The sequence below is a fragment of the Syngnathoides biaculeatus genome, chromosome 8 (genome assembly GCF_019802595.1).
Source record: "Syngnathoides biaculeatus isolate LvHL_M chromosome 8, ASM1980259v1, whole genome shotgun sequence".
In the NCBI taxonomy this organism is placed as follows: Eukaryota; Metazoa; Chordata; class Actinopteri; order Syngnathiformes; family Syngnathidae; genus Syngnathoides; species Syngnathoides biaculeatus.
The window spans coordinates 10983409-11002879 of NC_084647.1; the positions used below are offsets into that span (position 1 = coordinate 10983409).

The following is a 19471-nucleotide window of genomic DNA, read 5'->3' on the forward strand; positions in this document are numbered from 1 at the left end:
TCTGTCAAAATAGCAGAATAAAGAGAACAGCTCAACAACATCCTGAGCTTTTTGGCAGTCCGGGCAAATGTCATCGACCCAATGCCATCAAGGGTTTTTTTTTTCAACTGAAGTAACATACAGCAAAAATGTTGAAAATCCGATGATGGATTCTGGAGAAATTTCGGTTTTTGTGGCAGAAAAACTGGCCTTCGAAGGGAATGCTTTTGGGTGATTGTCACTCAAGAAAATGTGGTCAAAAACGTTGGGCTTAAGCTTCAAACCTTAAGAATAAAACAGTCTCAGTGTACTTCTCTGAAAGGCTGACAAGTTTCAGTTAAAAATACTATGCCAAAGCACAAAAGGAACCTTATTGGTTGATTAAATCATTTATCTTTGCAATCCGTTGTTTTTATGTGAATTTATTTGATATGAGGGATTCTAGTTTTTTAATGAAACTCACCTTTTGGGAAAATTACTGATTTTGCCAATGATGGGTTTGTCTTCCTGACCGTGACAGCACTTGGCATCAATGTAGCCACGTAGAGTTGGTGCAATAATTTATTCCATCATCCAGCACTGAAAACTAAAATTTCAACACTTGCAGTGATTAAAAATGACTTTTACTTCAATATCGCTTGCATTTCCCTCAAGACACGTTTGACAGTCAGCCATAAAACTTCAATCTTTCACGTAATGTATCAAACAAAGAAAAACACGTAGCATTTTTTCAAGGTCTACCTACCCCACTTCATTCCTCACCCGATTTCCTCATGCAGTATGGAGAAAGGAAGACAGACCAAACTGCATATTGCTTGTCTGCTAAAACCTGACTGGCTGTCTTTGGGCCAGTTCAGGTGTATGCTGCAAACATAGGTAGATGCCAATTATCATTTATAAACACGCCAGGGAAGCGAGTAGAAGAAGGAGGCGGCGCAATTCATGAGATTTGTTGGCTGTTGGTGCGGGTGGGAAGTCAAATGAACAATATCATGTTTGGTCTCCAAAAGTGCTCACCCTGTGCTACTAATTTAATTTCTACCACAATTGCACCCCAGCATTGTTGAGTTATCAAACGGTTTGCATGTGTCAGCACATTGTGACAGCAACTTTGCCTTGTTTCTAAATATTTCATCTGAGTTACTTTATCTTAGCTCTACAAAGTGTTTTTCTTTTGCTTTTACTGTATATAAGTTTATGCACCTTGTGAAGCAGTGCTTATCTCATATGCATATGTATGTCACATACTGTAACGACAATAAAGGCTTTTGATTTTATTTAAAATGAAAATTTAAAATCAAACCATTTTTTTTTTTTTTTTTTTTTGGGGGGGTGGTCAAACCATGTACATAAACCCCTGATATGGAATGTTTGGTCCCTGTACGACCGGTGTCAGAGTTTGATCCGCATTGCAGGCAATACAGTAAGTCGGACTCGTTTCCTGTAGGAATTGGACTCCGCTAAGGCTGCACTTTGTCCCTGATTCTGTTCATAACGTTTATGGGCAGAATCTGTTAGGCGCAGCCAATGCGTAGAGGGTGTCCGGTTTGGTGCCCTCAGCATCGCATCTCTGCTCTTTGCAGATGATGTGGTTCTGTTGGCTTCATCAAGCTGTGATCTCCAATGCTCACTGGAGCGGTGCACAGCCGAGTGTGAAAGGGCTGGGATGAGAATCAGCACCTCCAAATCTGAGACCATGGTCCGCAGTCGGAAAAGGGTGGCTTGCCCTTTCCGGGTTGGGATGGAATGCTGCCCAAAGTGGAGTCGTTCAAGTGTCTTGGGGTCATATTCAGGAGTAAGGGAAAAATGGAGCTGGACATCGACAGGCGGATTGGTGCAGCGTCTGCAGTGATGCGGACTTTGTATCAGTCCGTTGCGGTAAAGAAGGAGATAAGTCGATCTACGTTCTTCCCCTCACCTCTGGGCAGAAGATGTTGGTCATGACCGAAAGAACAAGATCCGGGATACAAGCGGCCAAAATGAATTTCCTCCGCAGGGTGCCCGGGCTCTTCCTTAGAGATAGGGTGAGAAGCTTGGTCATCCAGGAGAAGCTCAGACTTGAGCCGCTAATCCTCTGCATTGAGAAGAACCCGATGAGGCGGCTGGGGCATCTGATCCGGATGCCTCCTGGACGCCTCCCTGGTGAGATGTTCCGGGCATGTCCCACCGGAAAGAGACCATGGGGGGGGGGGGTGAGTTTCTACACGCTGGAGAGACTATGTCTCTTGGCTGGCCTGGGAGCTCCTCAGGATCCCTCAAGAAGAGTTGGAAGAAGTGTCTGGGGAAACAGAAGTCTGGGCATCTGTGCTGGAGCTACTGCGCCCGCGAGCCGACCCGGAAAAGTGGTAAAAGTTGGATGGATGAACAATCAAACCTATATTCAACTTTTCCTTGTTTGAGTGAAAAAAAATGTTCTATTCTAAAAGAAAAATCAAAGAAGGAGTTGTATTTCTATTTTTAAAATCTGTTTATAAACGTTTATTCCAATTGCATAAGGGGACCTGTACCGATTACAACCCTTGGCACAAACTATGAAATGACAATGAACACTCACCAAACATTCAGGGTAAATAAACAGCCACATTACTCAAAATCTTTTTGTTTTTCAACACTTGTTTCAAGCTATTCTTTACTTGAATCAAATACATTTTGTCCGGGGCATGTATTCATTTTTTTATGCTCTTTCATTTTAACATTTTTTCAAGTGATGTACCAAATTTTAATGAGTTATGACTCAAATTAAAATATTCTTGGGAAAGATTTGAAGTTTTTGCAGGGCCCCAAACTCGGAATTTAAATAAATAAATACGAACACGCCTTATCCTGGTACAAGATACTTCCCGGAGACGTTTCACATTTTATCAAGTAGACTGGGCAAAAACTCTTTGCTCCAAGATCCTATTTATCTTATTAGTTCATAGCTACGTAATACACAGCATTACTAGCCAGTCCCAAGTCAGAGCCGCCACAAAACCGAGGAGTTCAAAAGGAGGCTTCGGAGCCGCATCAACTGCAATCCGCTCGGCTAGCCGGAAGCCATAAACTACCACAGGAGTCCCACAAGCCAAAAAGACCTAATGGGACTTCTTCTTAGGCTTGACGTCATCCCTCACCATTGCCGTCCACCAGTCGGTGCAGCGCTTGCCTGCACCACAGGCACCAGCACCTTCCGGTCAAAAGTCGGGTCGGCCGCCGCGGCGATCGGGGTGCGGAACATGTTCAACCCGGACTCAAACGAAGCCGCAAACCTGATCGCGTTATTTGAGCGGCGATAGAATCAGAGCGTTCTATCTTTCACTGCGTTGATTTTATTGACATTACCAGGACACGATACATCAACACGTCCTAGTTTGAGCTACGACAGGCCAACGCATCTGTACTGTGTCACCTTAATGTGCTTTACGTGCAACAAGTACACGTATTACAAATCTTGGACAACTTTTTGAAGTTGACAAACGCCCCTCAAATACTCAGAAGGTGAGATCATTTTTTGAAACCATATATCTTATACATATGTTTCGAATCTTCTGCCAAATGTAATTTTACCTGCTGCCTTGTCTTTTTTGTTTTTAATGTTCCTCTAACCTGTCTTGATGTCTCATTTTTGTCCTACTGCTCATTACATGAATTTGATCAACTATTAGTGCCTCTTCACTGTTGTGTATTTTATGTCAAACGATCGTTGATATGCGTGATTTTGTTACTTGAATAGTTCTTTGTTCTTGTGTGGCTTTTTCAAATGTTCTTAATTTAATTGTTTCTTCCCTTCTGTCATCCTGCATTGACTGATGCACCAAACTCACTTTTCTTCTTTCATCCCTCCATTTTAGTTGAACTGAGGGTGTGTTCTTTCCCTGTTCTTCAGACACAACTTACCTCTCTTGAACCTCTCTTCATAAATAGTTATGAAAGCATAAATTATTTCCCATATTCAGTTTGCAAACCAATTTTAACAACTCTTGGAGTGCTATGTCATTCAGACGCACACCTATGGACGATTTAGCGTCTTCAATGAATTTATCATGCATGGGGGTTTTTTTGGAACGTGGGAGGGGAAACTGAGTTGTCAAAGAAAACCCACGCATGGACGGAGAAAAGACGCACACAGGAAAATGATAACTGCTAAACCATACAGATACAAAATATTTGAGTGCGCGCTTTAGTAATTGGTTGTTATTCACATCTGTCGTAATAAATCGTTTATTAAAGCAAAGCAAATTTATTTGTGTTGCGCATTTCCTACACAAGGAAGCTCAATGCACTTTACATAATTAAAAGCATTCAAATACATCAATAAAAACATTTGAAAAAGTACAAATGAAACAGCTTTTAGTGCAAGAAATATACCTGAAAAGTGGAAGTATTCTAAAATGCACGAGAGAAAATAAGTTTTTAATCCGGATTGGAAAACATTCACACTTGGGGCTGACGTCACCTCTGTTGGCAACTTATTCCATTTTTTTTTTTTTTTTTCAACATAATAGCTAAATGTTTGCTTTGGACTCTGCACTCCATTATGAGACTTGAGTCAATCTCAGAGCCCGACCGGGTTCTTAATCCATCAGTATTTATTTCTTGTATTCAGAACCTAAACCATTTAGTGATTTATAGGCCAGTAGCGGAACTTTACAACCTCTCTTAAAACTGACTGGAGGCCAGTGTAAAGATTTTGGAACTGCAGTTATATGCTCTGACCGCTTTGTTCTGTTCACAACCTGAGCTGCAGAATTGTAAACGAGCTGTGGCCGTTTCATGCTCTTTTTGGGGAGCCCAGTCAGAAGACCCTTACAATAGTCAAGTCTACTTGAGATAAAAGCGTGGATGAGCTTCTCCTGGTCCGATGGTAAAAGGCACTTTTAGTAATTGATTGGATATGACTGTTGAAGGTCAGGTTGGAATCTATCACAACACGAAGGTTCCGGACTTGCTCTTTGCCTCGCATTAAAATTATTACTCGTTAGCATTATTCAGATTTCTATCTTGTTCATGTGATGTTTATCTCCACTATCTTAAAATATCAATTAACATTGTGGGTTGGGGATTAAAAAAAAAATACAGGATGCTCCATCACAGGCGATGACTGTGCAAACAGTCAATTGTTTTGAAGAAGAAATTCTGTTTGACTGAATAAACAGCCTAAAGCAAAGATCTTTGGCATCACTTGAGTCAAGGCTCCATGAGCAACACTGGAATCTTCCAGAAGGACTTCATAAACTGCTTAGAGCACTGATGTTTGGCATCACTTGAGTCAGCATTGGGGTCTGCCTGAGTTTGTTTGAGGCTTGCTGCATCTTCGAGATGGATGAATATGATTAAAGAAGATAAGCGGAATGGTTAAAACACATTTGGTAAAACATTGATGAAAATAACCGGGGGGAAAAGCAGTCAAAGAGGGAAAATGTGAGGTGAAAAGAATTGGGACACTGAGAGGCTCGAGGAGCAGGGAAGTCCTTTTTAGCTCTTCTGGGGGGTATTCACATGCTAGCCGGGGAACACCGTTCCTCCAGGACATGCCAGGAACACTTCAATGGGAAAAACGACCAGGAGTCATCCGAACCAGATGCCTCTGTTGCCACATCTGGCCGGTCTCAATGCAGAGGAGCAACGACTCGACTTGAAGCCCTTGGTGGATGACCGATCATTTGACCCTATCTCAAAGGGAGAGCCCAGCCACACCTGCAGCAGAAATTCCACTTGTATCCACGATCTTGTTCTTCCAACCTGACCAACATCTCTCTGAAGGTCAGAACATCGATGGCTCGGTAAATCTTCCTGACCACCACAGATCGACACAGAGTCCACACCACTGCAGACACTACGCCAGTGCCTGTTGGTCTTCAGCTCCTTCCGTCCCACACTCGTGATGAAGATTTCCCGAAGGATGCGCCTCTCCACCTTACCCCAAATAGAACTTTCCAGGGAGGCTGAGAAGTGTGATCCTCCTGTATTTGGAACACACCCTGCGGTCCCACTTCTTAAAACTAAAAGTGCACTTCATTTGCCAAATTGAGGACATAATGTTGTCAACTGTATAATTGCAAAGGGAGGAACAATTGCAGCCTATTTTCGGTTTTTACATTTCAATAATGGCCTGGTGTACCAATACCGTGATACAATATAGTCAAGCTTTGCATTATTTAAGCAACATACGCATAACTTTTGCACTCCAGCTCCAAGAGGGCACCACATGAGAGTAATAAAATAATAAATTCAGTTTATTTAACCCATTTTTAACTACAGCATTGTTTTTTTTTTCATAATTCTTCCACCAATATGCAAAAAAAAAAAAAAATGCTGCGTAACATTAAGAAAGCAACTCAGAGCACAGCAGAAGCAACATTAAGAACGAGAAGTGAGTGGGCACGGCAGGCCCACCCCCACCATGTTCTGTCCTCGTGTCTTTCAGCGGCCTCTGCTGACCAGATGCAAGACGGCAGCGCTTCATGTTTCCAGCTGCGTCCCACACCAGCAGCTCAGCCTGGGCAGAACAGCAGCTGGACGTGTAGCTCCCCCACAGGGCCTCGGACGAGTCCAGCGCCCACTGGGATACGTTCAAGGGGGGGTCTCCCACCGCTAACGTGGCCTTGTGCTGGACAAGCCGGTCAGGGTGAGCCTCGTCCGGTTTGTCCGCTGCTGGCGCTGGGAGTAAAGTCAAAGTCCCTTGTCCCTTTTGCAGTTTGAGAGCAGCCAGGCCGGAGCGCCCCCCGTCCGACACAACCAGCGATACGGTCCAAGTAGACTCGTTGCAGGCAGGAGGACAGAAGGACTGAGCTCGGGTGGCTGAGCAGGACGGGGGAGACGTGTCGGGGTCCTGAAAGCAAAACATGAGATCCCACATACCGGGAGGTTCTAAACTATGTCGCAGAGACCATTTTACCGTTGTAAAGTATAATGCGATGAGGCTGGCAATGCCATTTAAAAAACAAATACATGAAAAAATGCATGTTATATATAAATATACAATATAATATGAAGAATATATAACTGTGCGATGGACTTGATTTTAGAAAACATTAAATTGGCCCTTAAGCCTTATGTTTTTTGGGTGTGCAGCCCTTGCAACTAACTATCCAATCTTTTTAGAATCAATCACGTTAGCCGATTCTTTTTTTTTCCCCCACTGCCCTACTTTCAATTTATGATCTGGATACATCTGCATAGATGAAGGTTTTACGATCCAACACGGTGAGGTGAATACTCACTGGCGGGACCACCGTCAGGTAGGCCACTGCGTAGTTTGTGTCCGCAGGGTCGACAGCGTGCACTGACAACGTCAGGGTGACTGTCGCCCCACCTTGCGCTGACGCCGGCGTGTGAAGGCCCACCTGACTGTGGAAAAGTTTGCGAGCGGCAATGTGGAACCTGGCGGGAAGAATGGAAAAAAACTGCTTTGAATTTAGGCATTTTAGATATACCGTATCCATCCGTTTATTTCATGTTGTTCTCGCCAGTTGCTGGGCAACTGGAGTCTCTCCCAGCTGACTTTGGGCGACAGTCGAGGTACATCGTGGACTGGGTCGCAGGCTGCGCAGTAACATTTACTCCGTTACATTTTCTCAAGTAACATTTTGCATAAATTGCATTTCTCAGAGCAGTTTGAATATATCACAATTTTTACTTTTACTTGAGTGTTAGTGAAGAAGAATTGATGCTTTTATTCCGTGACAATGATCCACATGTTGGTCGTTACTCTTATTTATCCATTACTGCTTGCGTGTTGGACTTCATCTTTGATTTTGGCTCTAATTTACCCATCAGACTGCAAAAGTCAGTCACGAGTGCACACAAAGCCTTCACATGCCAATCAAAGTGACACATTTTGAAAAAAATCAATAAGAATACCGATTTGATTGTGCTTTTCTAGGCACTTAAATACGCTTAACAATTGGATGCATTATTCAACAATGATATCGGTAATTTGTCTTGCCCAAGGACGCAACAATGTCATATACTCAGGCAGGAATACGACCAGGTGACCCTCTGTTTGCTGGCCTGATTGTTATCCGCTGTGCCATGCGGCTCGCAATATTATCTTCAAACCTATTGACAATTTTGAGTTCAACACTGAACTTCAACTGTGAGAGCGATTTGCTAACCACTACTCCAGCATGTTGCTCTAGCATCGTTAATTTAAAAAAAATCATGTTACACCGAGGACAAGTTATCGTAAGTTAACTTAACATGCACGTTTTTGGGGAGCAGCTGGCACAAGAAAAACTAAACACCGGATTTGAGCTAAGATACGACCCGCAGAACCTCTTGAGGTGGATGTGCTAACCGCTAATTCTGCTATAATGCAGTTTTTAATTTTTCCAAACACATACTGGTTTTGGTTGGAGTAAAATGATAATTTTCATGTTTCATATGTTTCATGACAAAATATCTGTGACTGCTGAGAAATGTTGGTGTACCAGATACATCAATCTTTCTGTTTGCTCTGTATAATTTCCCCGTGAAGAAGACATCTTTTAATATATTATAGTAATATAGATAATGTTGCCGTGGACAGTAGGCTTGGACTGCCAACTTTCCCATAATCGAGCGTTGTACCTTTGAGTTCCTCGCGTATGGAGATATCCAGAATCATCCTCAGCCGTCAGACTGAAGACTCTGTCCGGGCCATGGTTCAGGATGTTGAAGTCCACCATGGTGCTGTGACCAGGTACCAGAGGAGGGGCGGACAGAACCTGAAAACAAAGAGACGGTGTAACAAGACTTAATAAGTACAAGTACAGTGACTCAAAACTGTGTCATCAGAGATTGTTTTTAACAGGGATGATTTTATTATGTCTTATTTATGATTGATCTGGCGCATTTGTCCCCAAATTATTGGCCCCCTCCCCAACTTCCTTGGTCTGCAACATGTGGCATCATGTCTCCTTGCTTACCTGGATCTGAACATGAGTAGGCTGCACCATTTCCGTGGCGACCCTCTCCAGCTTGTTCCCTCCGCCATCTCGCCCCGTGAGGCGGACGGAGAAGGGGGCTCTGGGAACGGCGTCCACCCAGCCAATTAAATCCTCCGCGATGGAGCTCGACGGCGCGGAGAAGGAAGAGGAGTTGAGCAAGACCTTCTTGAGGCTCTCCCCTTCTGCTCCCAGCAGCGTCACGTGACTGAAAGAGACCTTTTCGTCACGAGGAGACCGGCCAGTCACGGCCAGAACCAGGAAGGTGGGGACACCTAAGGGATGACATATACAGGGGCTCATATGGAAAGCCTTTTTAGTATTTAGTGTATATGTAGATTAAATGCTCAAAGGGTTTTCCGTAAACTCGATACCAAATGATTTTTTTTTTTTTTTTTAAATCCTCACCTGCCACGGGGCTACCCTCTAATCTGGCCAATCCAGGGTGAGTCTCATTAGTTACAGTAGCAAAGTAGTACAGGAAATCCACAACGCTATCACCTGAAGGGATTAAAACAAACTCACCTTTGGCACGCTTGAACGGATGCCGTTGTTATTTTTTAAAATTTATCAGTAAATGTAGTACCTATTACGTTGAATGCAATATGTCCAACTGCCGTGGCTTCCAGGTTCCACTGGCCTGGCTGAACAGGAGGCAGAAGGCGAACACGGTACAGACCGGTGAAGGACTCTATTGAGGCCAGAGAGCCTTGCTCACTCAGAAGGGACTGAGTCTGGCCTGGGGGGAAAAGGTGCAAAACTTCCAAGGATGATCTATAGCAGTGCTTCTCAAACTTAACACTGCAAAAAATTCAACACTCCAAGAACCAACATTATAATGTAATAACATGGTAGGCCTTAAAGATGAATTAGTTGTGGTGATTCCTTCACCTAACACTAAGGCCACACTTTTGAGAATGACTGGATAAAGTTGACATTGCATTGTATGCAACGTTTCTCCTTTTGAGTACCTGAAGGATCTGTAAGGATGCACTGGCTCAGAAGACCAGTGATGTGCACAGTGACGTCTTTGACGGAGCCATCCACCCCGAAGGAGCGCGAGGACGTCTGCTCCTGGTCCGTCTCGACGTGGAGGAGAGTCACCTGATGAGGGGGGGAAACGATTCAAGCCAATGAGCTAACCAATCATCACCACGCTGGCCACATCTTAACTCGAAAGATTTGCTGTCCAAATGTGACGTTCGTATGTGACTACCTTGTCTGCAGCTGTGTTGTCCTCCACTATCGAGGAGACACTGTGAATGTCGGAGTTGCTGGTGAATATCGTCAGTCCTCCGGACAAGGACGACAGCGAGGAGTAGAGGGAGAAGCGATCAGGGGGCAAAGGTTCTCTTCTTCTCTTCCTCCTCCTTGTTCTCCTCCTACTCCTCCTTGCTGTCCTTTCTGTGGTGTAGTTGGGGTCTTCTGTCAGGAGAAATGTCACCTGGAGGAATGCCAGTTATTTTTTTTTTATGCGCAATGCCTATTCATTTAATTATTTCAATATAATTAGATTTTTTTCCGTTAAAGAAAGCAACCTGGAGGCACATGTCCATCATAAGTCCGTCGGGTTAAGTCTTACTTTGCTCTGTTTGGCAAGTGCGAGGGCCTTCACCACATCAAACATGTGAGCGTCCTTGGGAGAGGCATCCGTGAACACGAAGATCTCGGACAGCGGTGGGCTGTGAGTGAGGGCCAGCTGCAAACACCCAACGGTTAGTATGCACATCCTGTGTATATAAGCACTTACGCACACACCCCGATACACGCACGCTACCTGAATGGCTGTCAAGCACATCTCTGGTTCATCTCCTCCTCCCAGTGCCATCAGGTTCTCCATGTACTCCATAAATTGGTGTGGGTCGTCAGTCTCATACACTGGACCGACTTCTGCACTCAATAGTGGAAATGAATCTGTTCATTTAGGGTCCCATATTTGGGTTATGAGACTTCCCAAAAGTGACTCGCTAGCAGTGAATTACAAGTTGTATAAAAGAGTCAATTTCATGTTTTAAAAAAAAAAAAATAAAAAAACACCTTGAGTTTGTCGTACTTGTGCCCACAAAAGGGCTCTCTGACAACTACTTCTGTTTGACCCAGTTTCGTATCCGCCTTGTCCATATTTGGCCTTTCCTATGATTGGTTGCCTTGGTGTAGAAGTCCGACTTGTGAGAGCGTGTGTTTGTTTTGTTGACAGCGCTGCCTCGGGATCGGAGATCGGAGATCTTTTGGGTTTGAATCTCAGCTCTGGCCTTTTAATGTGCAATTTTTCAAGCCCTTCCCGCGCTTGTGTGGATTCTCTCAAGGTACTCCAGGTTACTTTCACATTCCAAAACCATACTAGATTGTACATACGGATGAATATTCATGTGAATATTTGTTTGTATGAGCTCTGTGGTTGACTGTAGACCAGTCTAGGGTGTAGACTGCTTCTCGACTAAAGTCAAGTTGCTCACCCGTGCCCCACAACCCTAATGAGTACAGGTGCTATAAAATGAAATGCATTATAACTTTTTCAGACCTGAACTTGGTCCTCTTTTTTTAAGGTTCAAATTGGTCCTGCCCTTTGGTTTCAGGTTTCTAGTGGATCGATAGTTTGTCTAGCTCTAACTCATAATGCTGCCAAGTGGCCAAGGTTATTACACAAGTCAGTAGTTATTGTTTTCTTTATTGTGGTTTTCCTGCTATGGAGTCAACCTACATGCTTGTCACTTCAGTATACGGTCGGTACGGTTGGCGCGTATTTCATTGGAAGAGTTAATTGTTTGCTTCAACATTTCCTCATAGTTGATAAGAAAGAGCGGCTTAATTACAGCCATAACTCTGTCGACAGTCTTCAACTTGGATTGTTGCAGTCACGCTTTAGTTGCCTGGCAGCCTGCGGGGCTTTTACTGCTTACCTTGCTTTCATTCTCGCAGTGTCCATCTCGACATTTCTCACTGTTTCCATGCCTCAGTTTTAGTGAAGCATTGTTAGCTAGCTCTGCTTGCAGTCAGGAACCGTGTTGAATATGTACACATATCTGAGTTACTCTGGTCAAATATCCCACATTTATGACTGATATCAAAAAAATGCTCAAATGACCTTCCCATAGCTATGTACTGTTGAAGTAACTGATAGTCAGCCTATGCGGTTTGATGCACAATAAAATCAATTACTAGCTACTAGACTTTTAGCTAGACGCTATTCACATTAGCATTTGTTTGCTAAACTACCGCGCTGTGCACCCAGACACTCTCCTGCTTCGGGGTAGTAATTTATATGTCCTGTTCTGTGGTCATGAGCACATACAATGAGGAAAATAAGTATTTGAACACCTTGCTACATTCCAAGTTCTCCTACTTCATGGAGGGGTCTGAAATTTTCATCGTAGTTGCATGTCTACTGTGAGAGTGATAGTCTAAAAAGAAAAGTCTAGAAATCACAATGTATGATTTTTTTTTAATGATTTATTTGTGTGATAAAGCTGCAAACAAGTATATTTTATATTTTTAAGTATAAATAAATTTCATGCCCCTCCGTGATTTCTATGTGGGATAACTTGCAATATAGCAGGGCGTTCAAATACTTATTTTCTTCACTGTATTTCCTTGTTGGCATGATAGCTAGGCTAGCCTACTGCTAAAAGCCCCAGACAAAGAGCAAAAAAATCCTTTGGATAATCAATGAGTTGACATTTCTCAAGAATTTCTGATGCTCTGCATGATATTTAAGACATATCTTCCTAGAAAATTTAGGCCATTCAACTTTTGGGGTTCCACTCCATGGTGACGGACGAAATGTAAAGTGCAAACCACTTTGAGGTGTTATGGGTCGATTCGCCTGGCATTATTTTTTCGCGTAGACTCACCGGGGTCATGGAAGGGCACCAGCAAGAAGCTTCCTGGTTGCCCGGGGAGGTCAGCTCGGTTCCGGATGATGGAGTGAGCCCGCAGTCGGGCTGCTGTGATTTCCTCAAACATGCTCCCTGTGGTGTCCATGACAAAGACCAAAGCGGGTGCCTGCTTCACGCTGAAAAGTCTGCGGATGGAGTTGACAAATTTTTAAACTTCAGCGCACGCAAAACATTTTCTTTGTTTAACTTGCACTGACTGAGAAGAAGAAAAACAATATTATATGTCACTTGTATCTCTGTCTCACAGTTCTGAGGACCCGGATACAAATCCCGGATCCCACAGTGTGGAGTTTGCATGTTCTCCAGGTGCCTGTCTGGGTTTTTTTTTTTTTTTTTCATTCCGAAAACATGCACAGTAGGTTAACTGAAGATTCTAAATTGCCCATAGGTGGGAATGTGAATGCGAGTGGTTGTTTGTTTGAATGCGGCCTGAGGGTTGGTTGGAAACTACTGCTAGGTTTATCCCGCCTCCCACCCGAGGAAAGCCGGGTGAGAGGCTCCTGTACACCCGCGACCCTCTCGAGGATGAGCGGTTCAGAAAATGGACGGCTGGATGGTTTTCTGTAAAGACAAAAGGCACCTGAGGAAGGTCTTGTGGCCCACTGTGTCCCTGAGGTCCCTCAGTACACTCAGCGTCGCTTCGGAGGCCAGCGTGGCTGCTTCCACGTGGAGGAAATGATGAGGGGAGAAGAGCGGCGATGTACTGTCTTTGTTGATGCCCCCTTTGGCCGCCATTGACCGGCTGCTGTCCAGCAGACCTCCGTGACTGCATTTGCCTAACCAACAAAAGTTACATCTTGTAAGTAAGTCCAACAAAATCCGTTTTTTTTTTTTTATTTAACCAATACTAATTATAATTTGGGGTGTACCATGAAGTTCTGTGTTTGAATTACAGCTCAGGCCTAAATCTGAGGGGTCAAACTCACTCGTGCTCCGCATTGTCAGTACGGTTTCCCTCAGAAGGCCGTTATGACCATGAAACCATCCAGCCATCCATTTTCTTTCGTCGCTTATCCTCATGAGGGTCGCGGGAAGTGCTGGAGGCTATCCCAGCTGTCAACGGTCAGGAGGCGGGGTAAACCCTGAACTGGTTGCCAACAAATCGCAGGCCCGACAGAGACAAACAGTCGCACTTACAATCACACCTAGGGGCAATTTAGAGTGTCTAATTGATGTTGCATGTTTTTTCGGATGTGAGAGGAAACCGGAGTGCTCCGAGAAAACCCACGCGGGCACGGGGAGAGCATGCAAACTCCACACAGGTGGGGCTGGGATCGAACCCGGGTCCTCAGAACTGTGAGGCCAGCGCTTTACCACAGCTGATTAAACAGACGTAACGAAATGAAGGCTAGCTAGTTTTCAAATCAGAAGTCTAGAATAATAGTTTTCTCAACTATTGTTGATATTACTGTAAAAAGGTTTTTTTTTTCATAATAATAATGATAATAACTATAATAATAATGTTGTTTTTCTTTTATACCTTCAGGTTTCGGAGGGAAAGTGCTGAAGTAGCCAGTCGTGAGCAGCCGGTAGTCCGCCTGTGCGCTCGTCAGTCTTGGGAGGAGGTTGTTTCGACAGGTGGCGCTAAAGCACTCCATGCAGGTCGGGGTGCCACCTGTGGGGACGACAAATAGCGACCACCACCACGCTGCAGGGAATGTTTTCCGTCGTCATCTTAGCCCAGTGTCACGCTTCATGATTCATAAAGCTCGGCTTATTACATGCAGTTGTCTAACGATCATTGAATCTCGCTATCCAAGTTATTATTATGGGAGGTATTGTCTTCGTGCAGGAGGTGGGGTACGCCCTGAACCGGTTGCCACACTCTTTCTTCTAGGTCAGGGGTATCAAACTCATTTTTGTCGCGGGCCACCATTGTACTTGCGATTTCCCTCAAAGGGCCGTTATGGTAAAAATCTTTAACCGCCTCATCACATTTCAACATAAAATTCATGAACTAGTTTTGGAATCAGAAATCAAGTTTGCTAACACAAAAATGCTTGTAATTGCTCATGTTCTCATTTAAGATATGACTTGAACATGAAAAAAAAAATCACGGAAGTTGATACGTATGATTTGAAATCATGCGGTGGGCCAGATCTGCCCCCCGGGCCTTGAGTTTGACACCCGTGTTCTAGGTCATAACGGCAGGTGGCTGATCTGTGTCGACAAAGATATTACGCATTCGTGTTATCTTGTTTGAACTATGTAATAGTATTTTTGCAATCTCTTCTGAGCAGCGTAATTTATTCCTTTGTGAAAGTAAAATATCGTAAAAAGGGCGTTGCAAAGTGAAGCTAGTTTTCTCAGTAAAAGAAATAAAGTTCAATTGTACATGATCATTTGCTCCATTTTTGAAAAATGGCCTCAGGTTACCGTATGCCTTGTATTTTTGCGTGGTTTTAACTTTGTCCACCTCCTCAAAATTCCATGACCGTTGAGCAAGCATCGCTGGAATGGATTCCGGAAAGACCAAACACGGGGCGTTGAACCACTTTAAAGATAATGGTGTAAGTACAGTTTTCTGTCGGTGTGCAATACCTTCAGCTACGGGGATGGCCGGCTCGTCTGGCTGTAACAAGTGCTGGTAAATGGAGCGCTGACCCATCTCCACCCAGTTACTGTGACTGTAGAAGTCCTGGTGTTCAACATAAGATAAAAAGAAAATGTAAATATTTGTTGTTTTTCAGTCTCTCAATCGATGTTGTTGCGTACCTGCAGGGAGTGAAATAACCGGCCCAAGCTGCGGCGAGCGCTTTGGTGCTCATTGGCCCGCGCTGACAGCAGAGTGCGAGCCCAGAACGTCCGCAGCATCGCCGTCGCGCCGTCAACGCGCTCGGAGTCAAAGTGGTACACGGGGTCGGACCTGGTGGTGCTCAGGAAGTCCATGTCTGCGTTGGCGTGGACCACCTCCCCCAAGGCCCTCCAGAAGCCTCGACCTAGTCTAGTCTGCAAAGGAACCCAAATGTAAAACCCAACGTGAAATGACTTTTTTTTTTTTTTCCCTTCACGATTCCCGCAAATGTTACGGGGGCACCTTTTCCTCGGCATGGGATCCCCGCTGTTGTTGCAGAGTGTCAAGGGTGATATTGAGGACGGCCTGCTCGGTGATGTACTGGTGCGTGTACGAGTTCCAGGACAGCGTCAACACCCGTGACCAAAAGTTGGGGAGGAAGCACGAGCACGGTGACGCCAAGAGGAGAAGGTAAGCAAACATAAACCGGTGGGCACTCCTCTGATTACGTTTGCAATGTCTTCTTTTTCTTCCCTGTGACATGACGGATTATACGAACGGGTTGCTCGGTCACATCCTACCTGCAAGGAAATCATAATTTAGTCATAACATGTTTGTATAGTACAGTTCTGAAGTCCCGGTTTCAATCCCGGACCCGCCGGTGTGGAGTTTGCATGCTCTCCCCGTGCCTGCGTGGGTTTGCTCCGGGCACTCCGGTTTCCTCCCTCATCCCCAAAACATGCAACATTAACTGTGGACACTCTAAATTGCCCCAAGGTGTGATTGTGAGTGCGGCTGTTTGTCTCCATGTGCCCTGCGATTGGCTGGCGACCAGTTCAGGGTGTACCCCGCCTCCAGCCCGTTGACAGCTGGGATAGGCTCCAGCACTCCCCGTGACCCTCGTGAGGATAAGCAGCAAAGAAGATGGATGAATGGATGTTTGTATTCATTTGAATGACTGGGAGATGAGGACAGCTATTCCTGTGTCTTGGATGTAGATGATGATCCACACAAATGAATAAATACATCAATATAGTAAATGAAGTATTTCATGGTTTTACTTAAGAATAATATAAATGTTCATCAAATTGCACATTTGGACTTATTTGAAAAGTTAACTGATGCACGTATCCCATATTTAGGCTCCTTTTGCTTCAGTTTGGATGAAAATACACACACATAAGTGTATATGTGTGTGTGTGTATCTATATATCCATCCATTTTCTTCGCCGCTTATCCTCACGAGGGTCGCGGGGAGGGCTGGAGCCCATCCCAGCTGTCCACGGGCAAGAGGCGGGGTACACCATGAACTGGTTGCCAGCAGATCACAGGGCACATAGAGACAAACAGCCACACTCACAATCACACCTAGAGGCAATTTAGAGTGTTCAAATTAATGTTGCATATTTTTGGGGATGCGGTAGTAAACCGGAGTGCACGGAGAAGACCAACGCAGGCATGGGGAGAACATGAAAACTCCACACAGGCGGGTCCCGGATTGAACCTGGGACCTCAGAACTGTGAGGCCAACGCTTTACCACCTGATCCACTGTGACATCTATCTCTCTCTCTCTCTCTCTCTCTCTCTCTCTCTTGCTCTCTTTACATATCTCTTGCTCTCTCTGTCTTGCTCTCTCTCTCTCTCTCTCTCTCTCTTGCTCTATTTCCATATCTCTTGCTCTCGCTCTCTATCTATCCAATCTCTTACTCTCGCTTGCTCTATTTACCTATCTCTTGCTCTCTCTCTCTCTCTTGATCTATCTATCTATCTATCTATCTATCTATCTATCTATCTATCTATCTATCTATCTATCTATCTATCTATCTATCTATCTATCTATCTATCTATCTATCTATCTATCTATCTATCTATCTATCTATCTATCTATCTATCTATCTATCTATCTATCTATCTATCTATCTATCTATCTATCACTCTCTCTTGCTCTATTTACCCATCTATCTCTTGCTCTCTCTTTCTCTCTCTGTTCATCTTTTCCTTTCGGCTTATCCCGTTAGGGTTCGCCACAGCGTGTCATCTTTTTCCATCTTACCATATATGTGTGTGTATATATATATATATATATATATATATATATATATATATATATATATACACACACACACACAACTTATGAGGCATGTTTATAGTTTTAAAATGGCTGTTCGGTATTTATATTTTCCTATGTCGAGGCTGTAGATCATATTGTGTGACTAAAATCACCCAATTATAGTGATGTCCCAGTTGTGTGTCACCCACTTCTTAACAACCCCCCCCCCCCCCCCGAAAAAAAAGAAAAAAAGAAACCCACCTCTTTCATTTTCCTCAGCTCAGCCTGTACTGAGGAACTCATTGTTCTCGGTCATCTTTATTCCGATACAATACATTTGTTTTCATGGCCCGCGCTTTCAGGCCGAAACAAAGCACGGTGGTGGACACCCCCCCCCCCCCCCAAAAAAAAAAAAAAAAAAAAAAAAAAAAGACCTTGGCACTCTCCACTCTGCAAGTCCGTTTCAACTGATTGGTGTGGACACTCATTGCAGTCCAGCACTAAGCAACATGCAATTAAAATAGTTCAAAACAATAGTGTGCATAAAGGATGCATAATAAATAGAAAAAAAATATCACTTTTATCACTGTGCAATATAGCATGTATTCTAATCATGATAATAGTGTAATAGCCGAATAATGTTGCACCGCTACAACAATGTTAAAATTCACAATTTGTTGAATCCAAGCTCAGAAAAAAACTTCTCACCTCCTTCTGTGTTCTTCTGCTTGACGGGTCGCACCACAAGTTTACGCGCATGTGACAACGTAGACCTACACCACAAAGTGACAACTCCCACGACAAAAACAAAATGTAGATGTTTCTTTATGCTGTTCCCCAGGAAGTCGAATCAAGGTCGATGTACGGTCACAAGAAGTGATTCGAATCCGCTTGACGCTGAGCGGTAGTGAACGTGTTTTTTGGGGCATCTCCTCGGAGCTCCCCGACGGCCCTGCTTGCCCCCCCATTAATGCACGGTGCATTGATTCCCCACAATAGGGCCGCATATATTACCGTCCATAGGCCTTCCCCAACCATGGAATCCGCCATCCATCACTCTCCCTTTTTCCTCACCACAGTTGATCACAGTTACGAACAACACAGCTCCTTCCCGTCTCGGACGTCGCCGCCACTTTTAATGGCCGTTCCGAGCCACCGCTGGGGACGCTGTCGAACATCGCATAGTTGGAGGTGGTGTCATCTTATAAAAAAAAAAAAAAAAAAAAAAAAGCTTGTCCATCATTTTCATGTATTGTTTTCCTTGTGGCGGCATTGGTGCTGAACTGGTTCACAGACTAGATTTTAGTGCAGGGGTGCCCAGACTTTTTTTTTTTTACCCCAAGATCTACTTTTCAAGGATCCAGCCCCTCGCAAGCTACCAACGACGATGTTAAATCTTCAATCTTTGTTATGTTTTCTTATAATTGTTATGTTGCCTTCTATGGTTGAAATACAGAATTAGCTTTTTGTGCACTGTATTGTCTGTGCTTTCATCCTGGATCAGGCTGTGCCAAGCTGGAATTTTAAAATGACACACCATCTGATCCTGCACTTTCTACTTTGGCTTCAGACGAGACCTTTCCCACTCCGAAAAGAGAAAATCCCGTCCGGTTTAACCACATTTTCTTCGATTGTTCACATACTCCGACAGTCATTGCGTCTTAAAACAGCAGCATTTCTTTTTTTTAACTTTCTCCATTAATATCGAAAGTAAACATAAGCAGCAGGTCTAGCTCGTCTTTGCTGTACGTTGCCCGGACTGTGTTGCTAACTAAAGCAGCGGTGGTGGACGCTGTTATTGATGGGCTGTGTAAGTAACGTAACATTTGTAATTATGAGTGTGTGTCTTTAAGAGCCACGGCAGGGATAACCTGTACAACTCAACTGGAAAAAAAAAAAAAAAAC

At 44.1% G+C, this 19471-nt stretch overlaps 1 protein-coding gene across 1 annotated transcript; it reads right to left on the bottom strand.

The window, feature by feature from the left end:
• Positions 1 to 3053: 3053 nt before the first annotated feature.
• On the bottom strand, positions 3054 to 18483 carry vwa7 (von Willebrand factor A domain containing 7). Its single transcript, XM_061827694.1, has 18 exons — positions 18275 to 18483; positions 15819 to 16096; positions 15497 to 15730; positions 15323 to 15419; positions 14262 to 14396; positions 13362 to 13557; positions 12737 to 12906; positions 10663 to 10775; positions 10468 to 10584; positions 10102 to 10329; positions 9857 to 9989; positions 9472 to 9624; positions 9294 to 9386; positions 8868 to 9160; positions 8530 to 8666; positions 7182 to 7341; positions 6361 to 6790; positions 3054 to 3124 (listed from the first exon to the last, which is right to left on the bottom strand). The coding sequence occupies exons 2-18, from the start codon at positions 16056 to 16058 to the stop codon at positions 3054 to 3056; spliced, it is 3000 nt and encodes a 999-aa protein (XP_061683678.1). The 5' UTR covers positions 16059 to 16096; positions 18275 to 18483.
• Positions 18484 to 19471: the final 988 nt, after the last annotated feature.